General features: G+C 46.3%; 1 protein-coding gene across 1 annotated transcript in view; it reads right to left on the reverse strand.

Moving 5' to 3' along the window:
- Window positions 1-219: 219 nt before the first annotated feature.
- Window positions 220-17,373, reverse strand: part of plcl1 (phospholipase C like 1) — a 91,510-nt gene continuing 74,356 nt past the window's right edge. The window contains exons 4-12 of the mRNA XM_080412296.1: window positions 16,826-17,095; window positions 15,289-15,680; window positions 13,969-15,094; window positions 13,461-13,637; window positions 6,367-6,729; window positions 3,956-4,159; window positions 2,733-2,808; window positions 1,972-2,081; window positions 220-1,749 (exon numbers count right to left, since the gene is read on the reverse strand). Of these exons, the coding sequence (XP_080268422.1) occupies window positions 1,558-1,749; window positions 1,972-2,081; window positions 2,733-2,808; window positions 3,956-4,159; window positions 6,367-6,729; window positions 13,461-13,637; window positions 13,969-15,094; window positions 15,289-15,680; window positions 16,826-17,095 (2,910 nt within the window). The 3' untranslated portion in view covers window positions 220-1,557. The remainder of the gene's footprint in view (window positions 1,750-1,971; window positions 2,082-2,732; window positions 2,809-3,955; window positions 4,160-6,366; window positions 6,730-13,460; window positions 13,638-13,968; window positions 15,095-15,288; window positions 15,681-16,825; window positions 17,096-17,373) is intronic.

Here is a 17,373-nt window from a genome sequence, read left to right on the forward strand (position 1 = left end):
GTATCCATTCATCTGGATACACGTTACCGGTCCGGACCAAGTCAAAGGTCATCGGTGGTTGAGATAACAAGGGCCACGTAAAGTGTGTCTGCTAATTGCAGTGGGTATTCGAAACAATACTGTAATTGGGTCAAAATTTGCTAAAAAAAACATGAAGCAGGGCTTGTGCGCGTGAGTGTGTGTGTGTGTGTGTGTGTGTGTGTGTGTGTGTGTGTGTGTGTGTGTGTGTGTGTGTGTGTGTGTGTGTGTGTGTGTGTGTGTGTGTGTGTGTGTGTGTACAGAGGTGGACAAGGTACTACTGTAGAGTATTACTTTTACTCAGTCAAGAATATTAAGTATAATGTAGCTTATTAATATTGCAGTATATCGATCTCAAATCTAGCTCATATTAAGCTACGGTGTCTGCTGTGGTGGGTAAAATCCCAAATAACTGTTACATTGTAAAATGTAGGCAAGAAGGGTTCATTTTCTAATTAAAATGGAAATAATACAAAAACAAACTACTAGGAATAAAATATGTAAATCTGTAGAGTATTTGTGCATACTTTCCACCCCTGTGTGGTGTGTGTGTGTGTGTGTGTGTGTGTGTGTGTGTGTGTGTGTGTGTGTGTGTGTGTGTGTGTGTGTGTGTGTGTGTGTGTGTGTGTGTGTGTGTGTGTGTGTGTGTGTGTGTGTGCGTGTGTGTGTGTGTACAGAGATGGACATGGTACTACTGTTTTTACTATGTGGAGCGCCATTGCAATTTTGGGCCCCATAAAAAGACATGATACCGGGCCCCTCATAGCACATACTGACGCTGACATTAATACTGTGGGCCCCCATGTAGCCTCAGGCATCGTGAATCGTTGTAAATTATGACATAATTATGCACAGTTTGTGTACAGTGCTGCAGATGGAAAGAGAAGAGCAGTGCTTTACAATAAAATATAACAGGAGGAGATCTCGAACACAGATGCACACATATACTGTACACACTCATAAACACATACACACCAGTCCTCTGCCAGTGTAATGAAAGGGTAGAGGAACGCCAACATGACCGCAAATGTCAGTTTCTCGCCAGGCTGGCTGTCACAAGTTTATCTGGTATCTGTGGTTCCTGTTTTTCATCTCACAAGGTCACCCGCTGAGTTAAAATGTTAAATCTGCATCATTTTGCCGAAAGAGATGATGCAGAGACATTGAAAGTTCAAACGTCATTAGTTTTGTTGTTTGTTTGGTTATTGTTTTTGTTTTTTTGTCCATCACAGAAAAAGAAGCCTGTTGGCAGGATGGACCTTTCACTGGTCAACACCCAGTAAGAGTGTGAAAGGTTCACAGCTCTAGTCAAGCCTACTCTAACACTAGTCTTGCGTAGCCAGACGATGTTTTCTCTGCTTAGCCACTACATTGAATTTAAGATTTCCAAAGATTTATCATTAGGCTTAGATATCTGATCGTCTGACTACGCGAGAGTACAACTCCTCTCTTGCCTTCTCCTCAACACTCACTCTCCTCCCTTCTGTCTCTGGACGTGTTCCAGGAGAGAACGTGTGGGTGTGTTTGTGTGTGTCAGTGTCAGATGCGGCCGTTTCCGTGCGCGCTGCCCCTGCGACCGGGCGGGTGGGAGGTGTAGTGCAGCTCAGCTGCGGAGGAGGTGGTGGTGGACGAGGAGGAGGAGGTGAACCCGCAGGCCTCGCAGGCCAGAGCCAGCTGCCTGAGAGCGTCCAGGGAATCCATCTTAGCTCCTCGCAGCAAATCACACTGACCCTGCAGCGGTTAGAGGGAAGACAGGTGGGTGAGTGTGTGTGTGTGTGTGTGTGTGTGTGTGTGTGTGTGTGTGTGTTGTGTGTGTGTGTGTGTGTGTGTGTGTGTGTGTGGGTGGGTGGGTGGGTGGGTGGGTGGGTGGGTGCGTGCGTGCGTGCGTGCGTGCGTGCGTGCGCGCGCGCGCGTGCGTGTGTGTTCCTGTATTTTCTGTATGCTCTCCAGTACCTTCAGCACAGTGATGTTCCAGGTGAAGCTCTCCAGGGCTTTACACTGCTTGCGTCCTTTTAGGCCCTCCTTCTCCCCAAGACGAGGCAGCTCCTCATGGAAGTCCATGCCTGATGACCACAAATACACTCCCAGTTAGCAAGAGACCTGTGCTAATGAGGTCGAAGGGACTACAGCATGCACTTTATTTATGATACATCTGCTCCTTTGAAGGCTTTGTTGAAATAATGTAGATGTGCAAAACAAGGAAGGGTCATCATGGGTTCACTGCAATTGTTAAGGTTCATCCTTCGGGGAGCATGAATGTGCTCTTCAAGGTTCATGGTAATCAGCCCACTGGAGTTTGAGATCTCTTGTGTGCAAGTGGATCATTTTAGTCTAAGGGTGGCACTAGAGGAAAGACCATAGTACCACTGAAATCAGTAGAGTCCATCCTCCAGGGAGCATGAAGGTGCACAGCAAATTCCATTGTAATGCAGCTGGTCGTTTTTGAGATATTGTTTGGGACCAAAGTCATGGACGAACATACTGTACTGACTTACATTGCCATCCTTAGAGTTTCCATTCTTAGATCCCCACCGTTAGCAGGGATAAAGTGTCAACAGTGTGAGTTTTTATATGACTAAATGTAACTTGAATTTAGTGAAATGTTTGGATTTTGTGCACTGAGCCTAAATGGGGAGAATCAAAACTTCTTTCATGTAATATATAAAACCTAATATCAAGGCATGCATCCATCCATCCATCCCCTCTTCTCTCACCTTCTTTCTGCACTTGTGCAATCCTCTCCTGAACAGCATCCGCACTCTCTATCAGCTGCTTCTGGGCTGCGATCATCTGGAGTGACAGGCAGAAGGACAGACAAGATAGACAGGTGGACACAAGGAAGATTAGGGATGGAGACACATTCAGGTGGATGAAAGAATGTAGACAGAAAAATTGAACATTGTATAAGAGATAGAAAATCTTACTTTTCATAGTATGTATAATTCATTACCTTATGTGTCTTATAATAATATATGCCAGTTGCCATTTTACTGGGAATGTGATGAGAATGGAAATCAATTGACGGTTGACCAAGTAATTAAGTAAGTAAATGATTACAAGAGAACTGAAATAAATAGAATGGAGGGTGGAAGACAAGCTACAATCTTCTCTCTCCTCCCAGTAAAGACCAGCTTCAATCCTCTCATTGTTCCAGTAAGACCAGCTACAATCTTCTCATTCGTCCAGTAGAACCAGCTACAATCTTCTCATTCGTCCAGTAGAACCAGCTACAATCTTCTCATTCGTCCAGTAGAACCAGCTACAATCTTCTCATTCTTCCAGTAAAACCAGCTACAATCTTCTCATTCTTCCAGTAAAACCAGCTACAATCTTCTCATTCTTCCAGTAAAACCAGATACATAAATGTCTCCCCTCCCACTACTAGAGGGAGGAGGGATGAATGTGGGAGAATGTGGGATGACTAACCTGTGTGTGTGTCTGTGTGTGTGTGTGTGTGTGTGTGTGTGTGTGTGTGTGTGTGTGTGTGTGTGTGTGTGTGTGTGTGTGTGTGTGCTCGCGCGTGCGTGTGTGTGTGTGTGTCCAGAGAGTATGAAGGAGGTAACAGAACAACTGACCTGCTGGGGTAACGCTGAGTGATAAACCCTGCGCATACGCGCAAAAACACATCACAGGCACGGACAGACACATTATCACCACCCACATAAATTAACACTGAGTGATGGATGTAAAAGTGTGTGTGTGTGTGTGTGTGTGTGTGTGTGTGTGTGTGTGTGTGGGTGGGTGTGTGGGTGTGTGTGTAGGAGGCAGAGGACTGTGAGCAGGTGGTTGAGAGCAAGCCTGATTTCATGCAGTAAGAGTGGGAAGAAACACAGCTGGCACACAGCAGAGAACTGAGTTCTCTTGCAGTTCTCTATACTGTATAGCAGTATAATACATACAAAAATGTAGGCATCCTCCCTTGGGTTCCCATACTGACCGTGTCATAGGCGGTCAGTAGTTTGCGTGTGGGCTCTGTGAGGCTGACCAGGGGCTCCAGACTTGGGTAGCCATCTCTCAACACCATGCTGGCTCCCATGGTACCCTCGGGGCTCTGCAGCCGTGTGGACAGACTCTGGATGCACTGCTTCAGCTTGGCCACCGGGGGGAGCCCACACTGCTCTTTGAAAGCAACGGTGGCACTCTGGAAGAAAGAGAGATACAGGGGTAGTGATAAACGGAAAGGGAGTGAGAAAGGAAGAAGAGGAGACCTGGGTATCAGGTCTCGGGCTCAGATGGTCAGATGTGGTGTGTTAACGGAGGCAGAAGTAAAAAGGAAACGTGAGCGAATTTGAGCTCCAATCAAAAAAAAAAAAAAAAAAAAAAAGGGATTACGCACAGTATTTTAGCCTGATTTATACTTTGCGCATCGTGTCTCCAAGCTTGTTGATTGGCTATTTTCAGTGAGTAACTAAGTATAAATCATGCGTTACACTCCCCCCCCACCACCAGCAATTCTCATTGGCTCATGAATGAAACTGATGTTCTCACCTTCCACAGAGACCTTTAATGGCTGAGGGTAGTCGATAACAAGAGAACCTGTACGCTCAAATTAGATCAGAAATAGAAGAATCATATCTTGATGAAAAGCTACGATGACTCCAAAGACTGCTACAGGCTCTCAAATATGCCATGTAAATGAATGGTATGATAACTATTGATGGTCCAACGTCATCATTTTGTCAACCACCTCCCCGGTTCTTTAAACTACTGGGTTGCTTGCTGCAGAAACGTTTCTTCCAAGGTGTCTTCACGGCCATGATTAATGAATAACTTAACCACTTAAACCCTGCATACATCGTTGAACCGAGTCCCCCAGGGATCTATACTAGGCCTTCTCCTTTTTTCCCTCGACACCAACTCTTCAGAATAGGGACGCTATGTGCTTGAACAGGTGGGCAATGTTTGTCTGATGTACTGGTTCTTCTGGCTGTAACGCGAAACTAAATCAGTTGAGGAACTTGTTGATCTTAGCTGTTGTTCTGGCACTGACATTTAAGCAGAAAAATCCCCAGTGTTAATTTAACCCCAAGAGTGTTTTTACACTCTCGAGTATTGGAGGCTATTTGTCACCTGGCAGAGTCCCAAATGGACCGGTGATGATTACAAATTGTGTGTGTGTGTGTGTGTGTGTGTGTGTGTGTGTGTGTGTGTGTGTGTGTGTGTGTGTGTGTGTGTGTGTGTGTGTGTGTGTGTGTGTGTGTGTGTGTGTGTGTGTGTGTGTGTGTGTGTGTGTGTGTGTGTGTGTGTGTGTGTGTGTGTGTCCATGCCAGACATGATGAATAATAAGGGACTGCATGTGGCAGATGAGACCACAGCTGGACACATGGCAGAGAAGCAGACGATGGCCAGACAGAAGGAGAGAGAGAGAGAGAGAGAAGGAGAGCTAGTTGACAACTTGACATCAGAGAGAAAGGACAGTGAGATTGAAGCAGGGACATTGAAGAGATGTTTGTGAGCGACTGTTTGTGCGTGTGTGCAGTGTGTGTGTGAGAAACTGAGTGAAATTGTGTGTATACAGAGATAAGCTGGCCCTTGCTCTGCCCAGGTTCACTCTCTCTCTTTGTTGGTATTTATAGATGCTGTATAATCCTCCCCTTCTACTCTCATCTTTTCTCTCTCTCTCTCTTTCTCTCTCTCTTTCCCCCTCTCTCTCTCTCTCTCTCTCTGAGAAGTTGCAGGTAGTCTGATTTCAGCATAGTCATGCAATCTAGATTCTGACCAGACGTCTTGTCAACAGCCTAAAAATACAGCAGCCTCCTGACACCAAACCCAGCAAAGACACTGTGTACCCATTTTGTTGGACGCTATGGAATTGTCTATAATAAGAATTAGATTGAATATCAAGAATGATATCGCATAGTTTCAGTTTCATCATATTTCACTCCATTGTTCTCTTGCACTGGAAATATAGTCTTAGAAAATATTTTATGAGGGGAATCCCGTATTTGGCAAGAGCATTTATTTAAATGTAGTTTACTGCCGTTGTGATAACTATACGAATCTGAACAATGTTTGGATGATGAGGTTCAAATAACCCCCAGCACTTACAGGTACGGTACAGTATGTATCCTTTAAGGTTTAGCCCCCATCTCATGGAGAGATATGTGACCTTTATGCTGTTGTTAGACCAGGGGTTGAAAACCTTTTGTAGCTCAAGATTATGAATTGTTTAAAAATAGTGACACATTGTGAGCTTGTAGATTGGGGGGGGGAGAAGACATATGTGGAATGTAGTTGTTGTTGAAAATATAAAAAAAGAAAATTGTAAAAAGGTTAAAAAACAAACAAATCAAAGGCCAATATACCCATTATAACACCCCAAATGGGTCACAACACTTAAAAGCTCACCTGAGCTTCTTCCCGCACGTCGGCAGCCTCCTTCAGCGGACTGCTGGCCATCTTGAAGGTCTCGTCCACCACCTTGATGCCTGTGTGCCTCAGCGTGACGTACTCCCTCCCACGCCTCCCCACCCTCCTGACCGACAGCCCCCGCCGCTGGGCTTTTCCCCCGCCTCGGCGGTTGGTGACCGCCACGTGGACAAACAGGCTGGCGTGGGGTAAGGGGTCCCCCGCCAGGTCCAGCAGGGGCACGTTGCGGTAGCCGGGCTGAAGGCACTCGAAGGCCACGCTGTACTGGCCGATGAAGTCATCGCCGATGTAGTCGTCGTCCAATACCACAAAGCGCAGCAGGGCCAGCTCCGGCATGTTCACCTGGAGACAGTGAGAACAGACTAATAAATATCCAAACTCTCCAAAATCAGTGCTGCCAGCCCCCTGACTCCTAAATTAATACATGGAAACCACTATCGTGCTAAATAATTATGATCAGAATCAGAATCTGTTTGACTTGGTGCATTACTCTCACATAGAACGATAGTGATCCAGAGTGTTGAGGAAAACAGAAAAATCAATACTGCAGATGAGAGGAAAAAAGTATAAAATATAATAGTATGGTAATAAGTATATGTGTATATTTAACTTTAAATTAATTAATTATACAATAGGTGAAAATTTTTAAAAATGTTCTAAATCTTAAACAAATAAATTGGCCAAAATAGCAGATCTACATGCTCACAGATCGGCTATTTTCAAAGATTATCTGCGACATAATCAGAGGGTATAAAAAAATCCTCATATTTGAACCAACACTTCAATGTACGCTTCTAATGTATACAGCATGGCTTCAGATTGTCAAAACAAACACAACAAACCACTTTCGTGGTTAATTCTCCTAAAACCAGGCATCTTTTATTTACATCTCAAGACAATGGGCCTTGGACTGCATCGACTCAATGAAATAGTTGTTTAATTATACCAACTTTTAATATTTAATGGTTGTCACCTGAGAGGACAGAGGAAGTGCGGACCTAAGTAAGCTCAGACAGCGTGTAAATGTGTCGCACTGCATTATTAATACGCTGTGGATTCAGAGTCATAAGTCATCCACTAGTCTCTCTCCCTCTCTGGGAATCAAGGCACTGGGCACAGTAAAGATGCACTTCATTAGCTGTTTATGTGGTGGGAGACGGTCAATTAATCATGGCACTTGGCCACGCCGTTCAAGAGGAATATTTCCTGTTATTAAAGGATAATTTATAAACACATTCAGGGTCACCTCTGGCTAAATGCATTGGGAGCATTGGAAACCTATTGCACTGGAGAGTGGACACGCTGGTTGAAATATTAAACTGGTCCTCACAGCTTCTGGAATAGCTGCTAAACCAGAAAGAAAGAAAAAAAGCAGGAACGATAGCACACACAGAGAGAGAGAGAGAGAGAGAGAGAGAGAGAGAGAGAGAGAGAGAGAGAGACTAAGTATCCAAAGTTAATTTCTGAGCCACTCTTTTAGAGTTAAATGGACACGATCAACTTAACAACGTATTCATTTGGAGGAGAGAACCAATTGACAGAAATATATTACCAGCTCAAACATCTTTCTATCTGGCTCTCCTCCTCTGCACATAATGTAGACACAGAGACACAGAGACACACACACACACACACACACACACACACACACACACACACACACACACACACACACACACACACACACACACACACACACACACACACACACACACACACACACACACACACACACACACACACACACACACACACACACACACACAGAGAATAGTGTGATGGATTTGTGTGCAGTGTTTATGGAAAAGAAAGCAATGGCAGGACAGAGAGTGGGGAAGGCTGACTATCTATCACGTCCTGCAAAGAATACGTATACACCTGCCCCGGGACAGAGCTGTGTGTGTGTGTGTGTGTGTGTGTGTGTGTGTGTGTGTGTGTGTGTGTGTGTGTGTGTGTGTGTGTGTGTGTGTGTGTGTGTGTGTGTGTGTGTGTGTGTGTGTGTGTAGAACTGCATGCTATAATGAAGCAATATGAGTTTGAGGTCTTGAGGCTCCAAGTGGCAGGAAGGAAAACAAACCAGCAACAGACTTTGACTCCCTGAGGTCGAGTGGCTGTTTACGTACATCCACGCACGTGCGTGGCGTGCGTGTTGTTTCACATCTGCTTAATCTTGCTAGCCTATTTTAGACCTTTTGAAGGATGACAATACAGCAGTGCTTATCTGTCTGTCTGTCTGTCTGTCTGTCTGTCTGTCTGTCTGTGTCTGTCTGTTGGTATTTAACCTCCTCTCTTTCTCTCACCCTCTCTTTTTCCATAGCTCTCCAGCTTCTTCCATGTGAAGAACAGGGTTAAACATAGGGGTACGGATTGAGATTTCCTTGCAACTGTGCATGTAAACATTTAGCCAAATGGACCCTCTAGGGCCTACTCTTAAATAAATAGATGATTTTACTGTGTGTTTCAGATTTTTTTATAAGGTTCATATAAGGAAATTGCTTTAGCACATGTTGCCGCTTCAGTGGCGGGGCTACATTAAGCGATAAACGCAGGATTTTGGACAAAGTACCTGGACATAGAAGATTCTGTACAGCATGTGATTAGACAAGAGAGGTACAATAAGTACTAAGCATCAATCTGTAAGATAGCAGCAGATATGGTGAAGTGTACGTGTCATGCACCAGCCTACTCGGGGACCACGCAAGTCAGGAATGATGTACATCAGGAATGATACAAGTTGGGAATGCATGCCCCACCCAGGTATGCAATACCTGTACTGAGTATCCAGTGCGGTACCTGCGGGCACCGGCCTACCCGGGAACGATGCAGGTTGGGAATGATGCAAGTTGTGAATGCATGCCCCACCCATTTATGCCACACCCACTGTACTTGTCGTCAGAGTACCCGTTGCACCCGTTGTCGGAGTACCCAGTGCGGTACCCACTACCATACAACTGTCGTCCACATTAAAGATACAGTAGACTAGACCGTGCCTGTTGGGCACCGGCCTAGTCGGGAATGATGCAAGTCGGGAACAATGCAATTTGGGAATGCATGCCCCACCCGATTATGCAGTACCCATTCTCAGAGTACCCGCTGATCCTCTCTCTCGGTCTAGCTTCTGACAGAGCCACGCGACAAAAGTGAAACACAAAGACACAAGGAGTGAGTGAATAAAGTCTTGGGGTGGCGGCGGGGGGATTGGGGGGAGCTGGTAGTAATGGATGCAGAAGCAGGGAGCATGTCAAACTGAGCAAAGTAAGTTCAGGCTGCCCCTCGAGTGCTGAGCTGTGCTAATATGAAGAAATGTGTGTCTGTTTGTGCTTGTGTGCGCGTGTGCGCGACTGCGTGCGTGTGTGAGTGCGCATGTGCGTGCGTGACTGCGTGCGTGCGTGCGTGAGTGCGCGTGTGTGTGTGTGTGCGTGCGTGTGTCATAGTGAGAGCCGTGCATTTCCATTAAGCTGTGAGAGAGGACTGAGCACAGAGGAGAGTGTTTGGGGTTTCATGCATCGAGAAGCCAGACAGACATCTCCAGCAATCTCTCTTTCTCTTTCTTTCTTTCTCTCTCACTCCTCTCTCCATCTGGTTTTGTATTTCATTTGACAAAGGCCAAGACCGAGATAGAATGACGGTTTTGACATGTTATTTCGAGCTGAACACACTTCTTCTGAACAACACTGCAGACAAGGCGAGGGTGCCGTGGCTCAGACAGAACGCCTGCCATTGGACTTCAAGCAGAAACCTAATATAAGAGCTGTAATGCTTCATTAATACTCCGTCATAAGATGGTGTCGCACAGCGAAAATAGCAGATCTACAAGCGCACAATGCGTCACACACAGCAAAGTATAAATCAGGCTTAAGTGTAAGTGTCTAGACAGACATGCAGCAGCGGTTTTCAGCAGTGCTAACAGAGATAATTACAGTTCAACATTGTACTGTAAGTGTGTGTATGTGATGGCGTGGCTATCCGGTGTCTGAGCTTGGCTGAGTGTCCTGGACCTGGAAGCCAGTGATTAAGACATATAAGATCACCGATACACACACTTAACCAAACATCATGGCTAGCCGTGTGTGTGTGTGTGTGTGTGTGTGTGTGTGTGTGTGTGTGTGTGTGTGTGTGTGTGTGTGTGTGTGTGTGTGTGTGTGTGTGTGTTTGTGTTCATGCGCGTACATGCAGGCATACAGTGCAAGTGTGTGTGTGTGTGTGTGTGTGTGTGTGTGTGTGTGTGTGTGTGTGTGTGTGTGTGTGTGTGTGTGTGTGTGTGTGTGTGTGTGTGTGTGTGTGTGTGTGTGTGTGTGTGTGTGGTGTTGGATGGGGGGGTCATGCCATACTGTCGTCCAGTCCACTTCTAGTCTGTAGGTTGCAGGTCCCACAGCTAATGAGACAAGCAGACCTGCACCCCTCCCTTCTCCTCTCCTCTCCTCTCCTCTCCTCTCCTCTCCTCTCCTCTCCTCTCCTCTCCTCTCCTCTCCCCTCCCCCCTCTGGTTCCTTTCCTCTCTTAAACCTCTGGTCATGCATTCCTCCTTGCCTCAAATTTCTGTTGATATAATTGTTGCTGTGTAAACAGGTTACCTGAAAAAAGCAGGTATTATTGACTTGACTGTAATTACATCTAGAACTATCTCCAAAAGTACAGAAGTGTATAGATGGGTTTGGTGTGACTGTGACACCGTTTACTGTATTTAGTTTCATCAGCAGTTTAATATTGCAGACGGACAGTTTATGTCAGCATAGAAGAAAACAATGCACACTGTTTTCAAGTTCAAGCTCATTAACCTCCCTCTTGACAAAGGACCACCATAGCACATTATGAAAATGAAAATGTGGGGCGCCGATAGCCGAGTAGTTAACTACTCATTCACTGCCAAGGACGACTATGACGACTTTTTTGTCCAAACGCCCACACTGCCAAGGACGCCTGTGAATGAACCAAGCACCACCGAAGAAGAGTACACGGAGGTCACAGAGAATATTCCATGATTTTTCAAAGGTACAGTAAAATCGCTCGTTTTTGCTGGCAAGGGGACGGTAGACAATGTTTATTTATTTATTTATTCTGGCATTGAAAGAGGTGTGTACCACTCAGGCTCTGATGCCTGACAATGAATCCCGGGTTCCTTACCGACCACTTACATGTCACTCCACAACTCTCTCTCTCCCCGTTTCCTGTCTCTCTACACGACTGTTTCCCAAACACTGGGTCGGGACCCATTTGTGGGTCGCTGACCGATTTTTATGGGTCACGAGTAAATATACCTTTTTACATTTCCTACAAAAAAAAGTTTATTTTTTTTCTTCAAAAAGTTTCAAAAAAAATGTCATATTTTTCATAAATTAAAAACGAATTCAAAACATTTTCAAAACAATTTCATAAAATAAAATATCAAAGAAATTCCATGAATTAGAAAAAAACTTTAAGAAGTAGTGAAAATAGCACATCTACAAGCTCACAACGCGTCTCAATGTAGATCTGCTATTTTCACAAGTTTGGGACCCGAGGAGACATCAAATTCCTCTTTTGGGTCTCGAGCTAAAAGGTTTGGGAACCACTGCTCTACACTGTGAACTATCAATAAAGGCCAGAGAAGCCTGACAAAATAACTGAAAAGGAAATGAGATTTACGGTTTTGTTTCACACCCACAAAGAAGTCTTTTGTCTTCATTGAGGACTTGTGCCAACTCTAAGCTGCACACATGCAGACATTTGACATGACCTACAGTCAGAGGACACGCCGTGTTGGTCGTGACAGCTTGTCATTACGGCTCAGCTTCACTAATACAAAACGGTTCGCTAGTAGCAAGGAAAGCAGGTTCCACCTCACTGCAGTCAACTGATACAGCGTATGTATGCGTAATCAGCATATTCATGAGAGCTTGAAGATCGATGGCCTTAATTGAGTCCAATCAGAAGCAATATTGTTACTAAATCGATACCCATTAGAGAAGAAGACCCAAATGAATAACAGAGCAGGAGTGACTGACGAACAGGAGACTATAAACAGGTTGCAGAGGTGAATGGGTTTAATTTCAATCAGAGTGTATATCCCTCCTCCCATTCTCCATCAGTTTCCCTCACTCATCATGATGAGTCTCTCCCTCGCTTATTCAATTTAGTCGGTGAGAAGTATTATTCGGTTTTGGTTCATCAATACAGCCTTGTAACAACAACAACAAAGAAATAATACAGAATAAGAGTAATAATAAACAATGACATAGAATAATCAATAATAGCAGCAATAGTATGAAGAAATAAATACATTGGTTATACCTGTACATTGGTACATTGCTGTGTGCTTGGTTCCGACTTCTAATTGTAACCTTATATTTGTGTGCACTGTGCGGTATGTGTGTATACATATCTATTTACTATGTGTCTCTGTGTATGTACATTGTGTGCATATGTTTTGATACCGTTCTAAAATAGCAATAGGGTGTTCCTCTGCATGTGCTATGTCCTCCAGGTGAGGCTCCTCACTGGCATGCGAAAAGAAGCTGCAGGCAATTCCATGTGTATGGGAGGAGGCATGTGGTTTCAATACCAGGCCAACCAGTAGGGGTCAGCAGTGACAAGATTACACAAGTGTGTGGGGAAATCAGGGAATTTATAATGACTAAATTGGGAGAAAGGCGGTGAAAAGTTTGAACACTCCTGTCCTGGTGTGTACTAGAATACTTGAAGACTCAAGTCATTGCCAAACGAAAATACGTAAATTTGGCAATCATGAACAAATAATACATTATTCTATCCCATTGAAAATGTGGTAGAATTCACAGCTGAGGAGACACTGGAGTTTATTTTGGCACAAATGAACAAGAACACAGAGTGGAAAACAGTGACCTTTGCCGGTTCAAAGAATGGCCACATACCAAGGAGAGCAGCTTGTCAGAAGCACCTGCTCCCTCCTTACACTGTTGGGGAACCTATTTATTGATCAAATGCACTTTTCTCATTGTCTCTATGAATAAATAAGATTATGAGTTTGACCTTGTTATCCTTGTTAATCTTGGAACAAAAACGACAAATTCCATTTAGTTTTCAATAAATAATCTTTCTGTACACCAAAGACCCTACCTGAAATTCAAAGGTCTCGTCAAATAGCGGGTCATCCTGGTTCTGTGCAGCTGTGCGGGTTCGCTGCTCGGCACAGTCGGACGGCACTCCGTGTAGCTCCAGAACCACGTAGGGGTCGATGACCTCTCCCTTTGCTCCGGCTCCCTGAGGTTTGGGTAGGTTGTGGGCACTGATGACCTGCACAGTAGAATGCAGAGCAAATTGGAAATGTACATTTAAACCAAGCAAGTTGTGAAAACGCACATTTATGGAACTCATCATAACAGCATCATAACGTGATCTTAAGCCCAGTCCACACCACACCAATGTTTCGCGGTAAATCCTCTCTCTCACACACAGTCTGTGAGTTATGAGATTACTATGACGCGACAAAGTACATACTGTACGGCTTAAGTGGTTAAGATGCTTCTAAAGCTTTTAGACTGTAGTATTGGGGGACAACAATTAAATTGAAACGCTGAAAATACACAGGAATGCAAAACAGTAGACACAATGTATATGTACATACCTTAACGCGTAGGGTTTGAGGCGGTACACCTGGCACACAGCCCAGTGTGTTGGCGCTAAAATATGACACCTCCTCCCTCATCACGGCTGGGCGGAGCACGTAACCACAGCCTCCGTTCTGGGTGAAGCGAGCCCTGTGGAGGTCCAGCATGGCCCCGGGGGTCTGCTGGTTCAAGGCCACCAGTTGGACCCCTCCCTTCCAGTACCCTAGGGGGTTGGGGTTGCTGGAGTCCAGTCGGACCGAGCTGGGACGCACGCGGGTCAGGGTGCGCTTGGTGAACACGACCAGCTCCTCTGGGCTCTCGGCGGTCAGCCTCCCGGCTTCCCCTTCGCCGAGGGAGCACAGCGTCCAATAGGGCGGCTCGGGAGGCATGGGCGTGCCGGGAGAGGCGGGGCTGCTGGGCGGAGACTGCTGCTGGGCCTGTTTCTGGCTCGCTCTCTGGGCGTAGAAGCCGCGGCTGCCCGTGCGGGCGATGCCCACCAGGTCCGACAGCTCCCGGCGGAGGCGGAGCCTCCTGGGCTGAGGTGGCGGCGGCACCACTAGGACCACGCCCAGTTCCTCCTCACCGGGAATGGTCATTCGCCGCCCTGCCAGGGGCCCTCCCCCTCCGATCTCCTCATCCTCCTCAGACACCTCCCCTTCAGAGCCAGCCTCCTCCGCGAGGAGCTTCTTCCCTACCAGGACGATGCGTCCCTTCAGCTGCTCAGGGGAGGGGAGGGTCGTGGCCCGCCCCCCCAGGCTGACGGGGAAGGCCTCCGGGGTGTAGAGACGAGTGCCCAGCACCTTCTTCAGGTGCTGTGCCAGTGTGCGCTGCTGGCCTGGGGAGCACCGCTGGCACAGGTACAACAGCAGAGGATACGGGGAGGTCAGAAAGGCATATTTATTCACCACCTCCAGAGCAGAGCGGATAGTGACAGGACCATGGTGGTGGTGATGGTGGTGGTGATGGTGGTGGTGGCGGGTAGCTTCGGGGCCGTGGTCTACCCCCAGGAGAGGCTCCCCTTCTGGGCCGTCGGTCACTCCCAGCTCCAGGCATCGGCAGCCGGCCTGCAGGGCTTTGGTCAGCCCCCCCAGGTCTGCCTTCCCATGTACCTGGTCGTCAATCAGATAGGAACGATACGAGGCACTGAGGGAAGAATCAACAGCATTCAGTTATACAGACTCATGCATAGCACAAATAACTGAACAGTGACTTTAACAATGAATGGAAGAAGACTTTTATTTCTCAGGGAAAGTGCAACTAAATTAGATATTGTTATATGTAAAAAATAAATCGCTTACTATACTAGCCAAAGCTAAAATGTGAAATGCTAAACTGACCTGATGTAGTAGTGGGACAGGGGCATGTTCATGACCTGGCACACTCCGAGGTGCTCTGGATCAAGCAGCTGGCACTCGGCCGACTGCAGGTACCGGGCGAAGCCGTCAAGACCCAGCAGCCCCCTCTCCTTGCCCTGGGCAGAGGGCTCGTATCGCCGCAGCAGCTCCAGGCAGCCCTCGGTGGTGGCCAGGGACAGCCCCTGCTCCGTCTCCAGGAAGAGGCGCAGGTCCTGGGGGTCCAGGCATTCGCGGTCCTTGGACAGCTGCACCAGCAGGAAGTAGACGTCTGGCCGTGTGCACAGCTCACAAAAGGCCTCCTGGAACTCTTCGCGCGTCACATGAGACGTCAGCTTCTCCTTGCTCCGCTGGATCTCCTTGAAGCGCAGACGCACCTGACCGGGGTATTTCAGGAGGGAGGGTGAACGAGGGCATTGAGGATGAGAGAAGGGAGGGAGAGAGAGACGTCAATCTAATGTCCTCAACAGTTGCAGTGTCCTCGCATGTAATTGCCCTTTCACACAGAATGTGGGTTTCTCTGTGCTCACCGCTTTGTACAGCACACTGTTCAGGGAAGTCACAGAGGACAGGGCAAATAGGTTTTCAAAACTTTCAAAACTGAAAATTATACCTCTGTACCTCATTACCTTAATTAGGAAACTTTAATAGGTCTGTAGAACTATTTAGGGGCAAACATAACAAACCTAAGCTATGTTTATCATACACTACACATATTACCTACCTACAATAAGCCACAGTACATGACTGTTAAAACAGACCTACATATTGGGTGGAAACATGTTTCCAACATAGGGTTTTCCTCCCGAGGTCTCAGTATGAACGCAAACTTGTGTCAAATAATTTGGAGTGTCATTAATTCTCAATGAAACACGTAAATTTCATTCGTTTTAATGTCAGCTTGTTTTAGAAAGCATCATACAGTAAGACATGGAAATCCTATAATCCTTTAATCCTACCCTCACTCTCTCACTCTTTCATCTCTCATCATGTCTTACCTATCCTTCTCTTTGTAATTGTTTTCTATGCACTCTACTAATTGTTTTCTAGGCACTCTACTAATTGTTTTCCAAGCACTCTACAAATTGTTTTCTTTGCACTCCACAATATGTGACCATTTACCCTGTCGTTTGTTGACTACGGTTCATGCCATTTACTCTGATCTTGTACTTGTATGTAATTCTGGGTAAGAGCGTCTGCTAAATGCCTAAATTGTTAAATTGAAAATTGTCTCGTTCTACCCCCGGGCCCGATCGCTGTGTGTGTGTGTGTGTGTGTGTGTGTGTGTGTGTGTGTGTGTGTGTGTGTGTGTGTGTGTGTGTGTGTGTGTGTGTTCTTTGCCCCCCACCCCAAAGGGGGCCCCGGAGCCCAATTTGGGATCCACTGCCTTACTGCATTGACAATACCCCTCCACAGAGTGGCTTACTTGTCTCTCAAACAACTATGGCACCCTGTTTCAGGACCAAAACATCCATCCCCCTAACACTGACACCACCACCACCACAACCAATACGGCCCTCACCTTCGGCTCCTTGATGCCTGGACAGAGCTTACAGATGGTGGCCACAGCCACGTCCTCCCTCACGATGCCATATCCATCTTCGTCCACCTGGGCGAACTCGGAGGCCAGCCACTCGCTCCTCATCTTGCTGCCCACGCTGCCCTCCCCCGCCAGGCCGCCCGCTTCGTTGAATCCTCCTCCGCTGATGACCGAGGGGTGTGACACCAGGTAGCGCAGACCGGTCACCCAGATGTTGGCTACGTCTGCTGACAACGCCACCAGATCCAGAGACTGGAGGGTTAAGGGGAGGGGATGGATGGATGGAACGACGGATGAGTGTATGAAACTACAGGTACATTGACATTTCTGGTATTCAGCTAAATGCTTTACCATCAGAACATAAATGAAGCTTAGATATCACCATTCTCAAGTTACTTGAGAATGGCTAAAAGTATCAATACAGCAGCGTAGAGATACGCTAGTAAACACATACAAGTAAAAGTCCGGTAATCAAAATTTACTTGAGTAAAAGTAGAAAAGTATTTGCATCAAAATATACTTAAAGTACC

Source organism: Gymnoscopelus braueri (assembly GCF_963280865.1).
Source record: "Gymnoscopelus braueri genome assembly, chromosome: 18".
Taxonomy (NCBI): Eukaryota; Metazoa; Chordata; class Actinopteri; order Myctophiformes; family Myctophidae; genus Gymnoscopelus; species Gymnoscopelus braueri.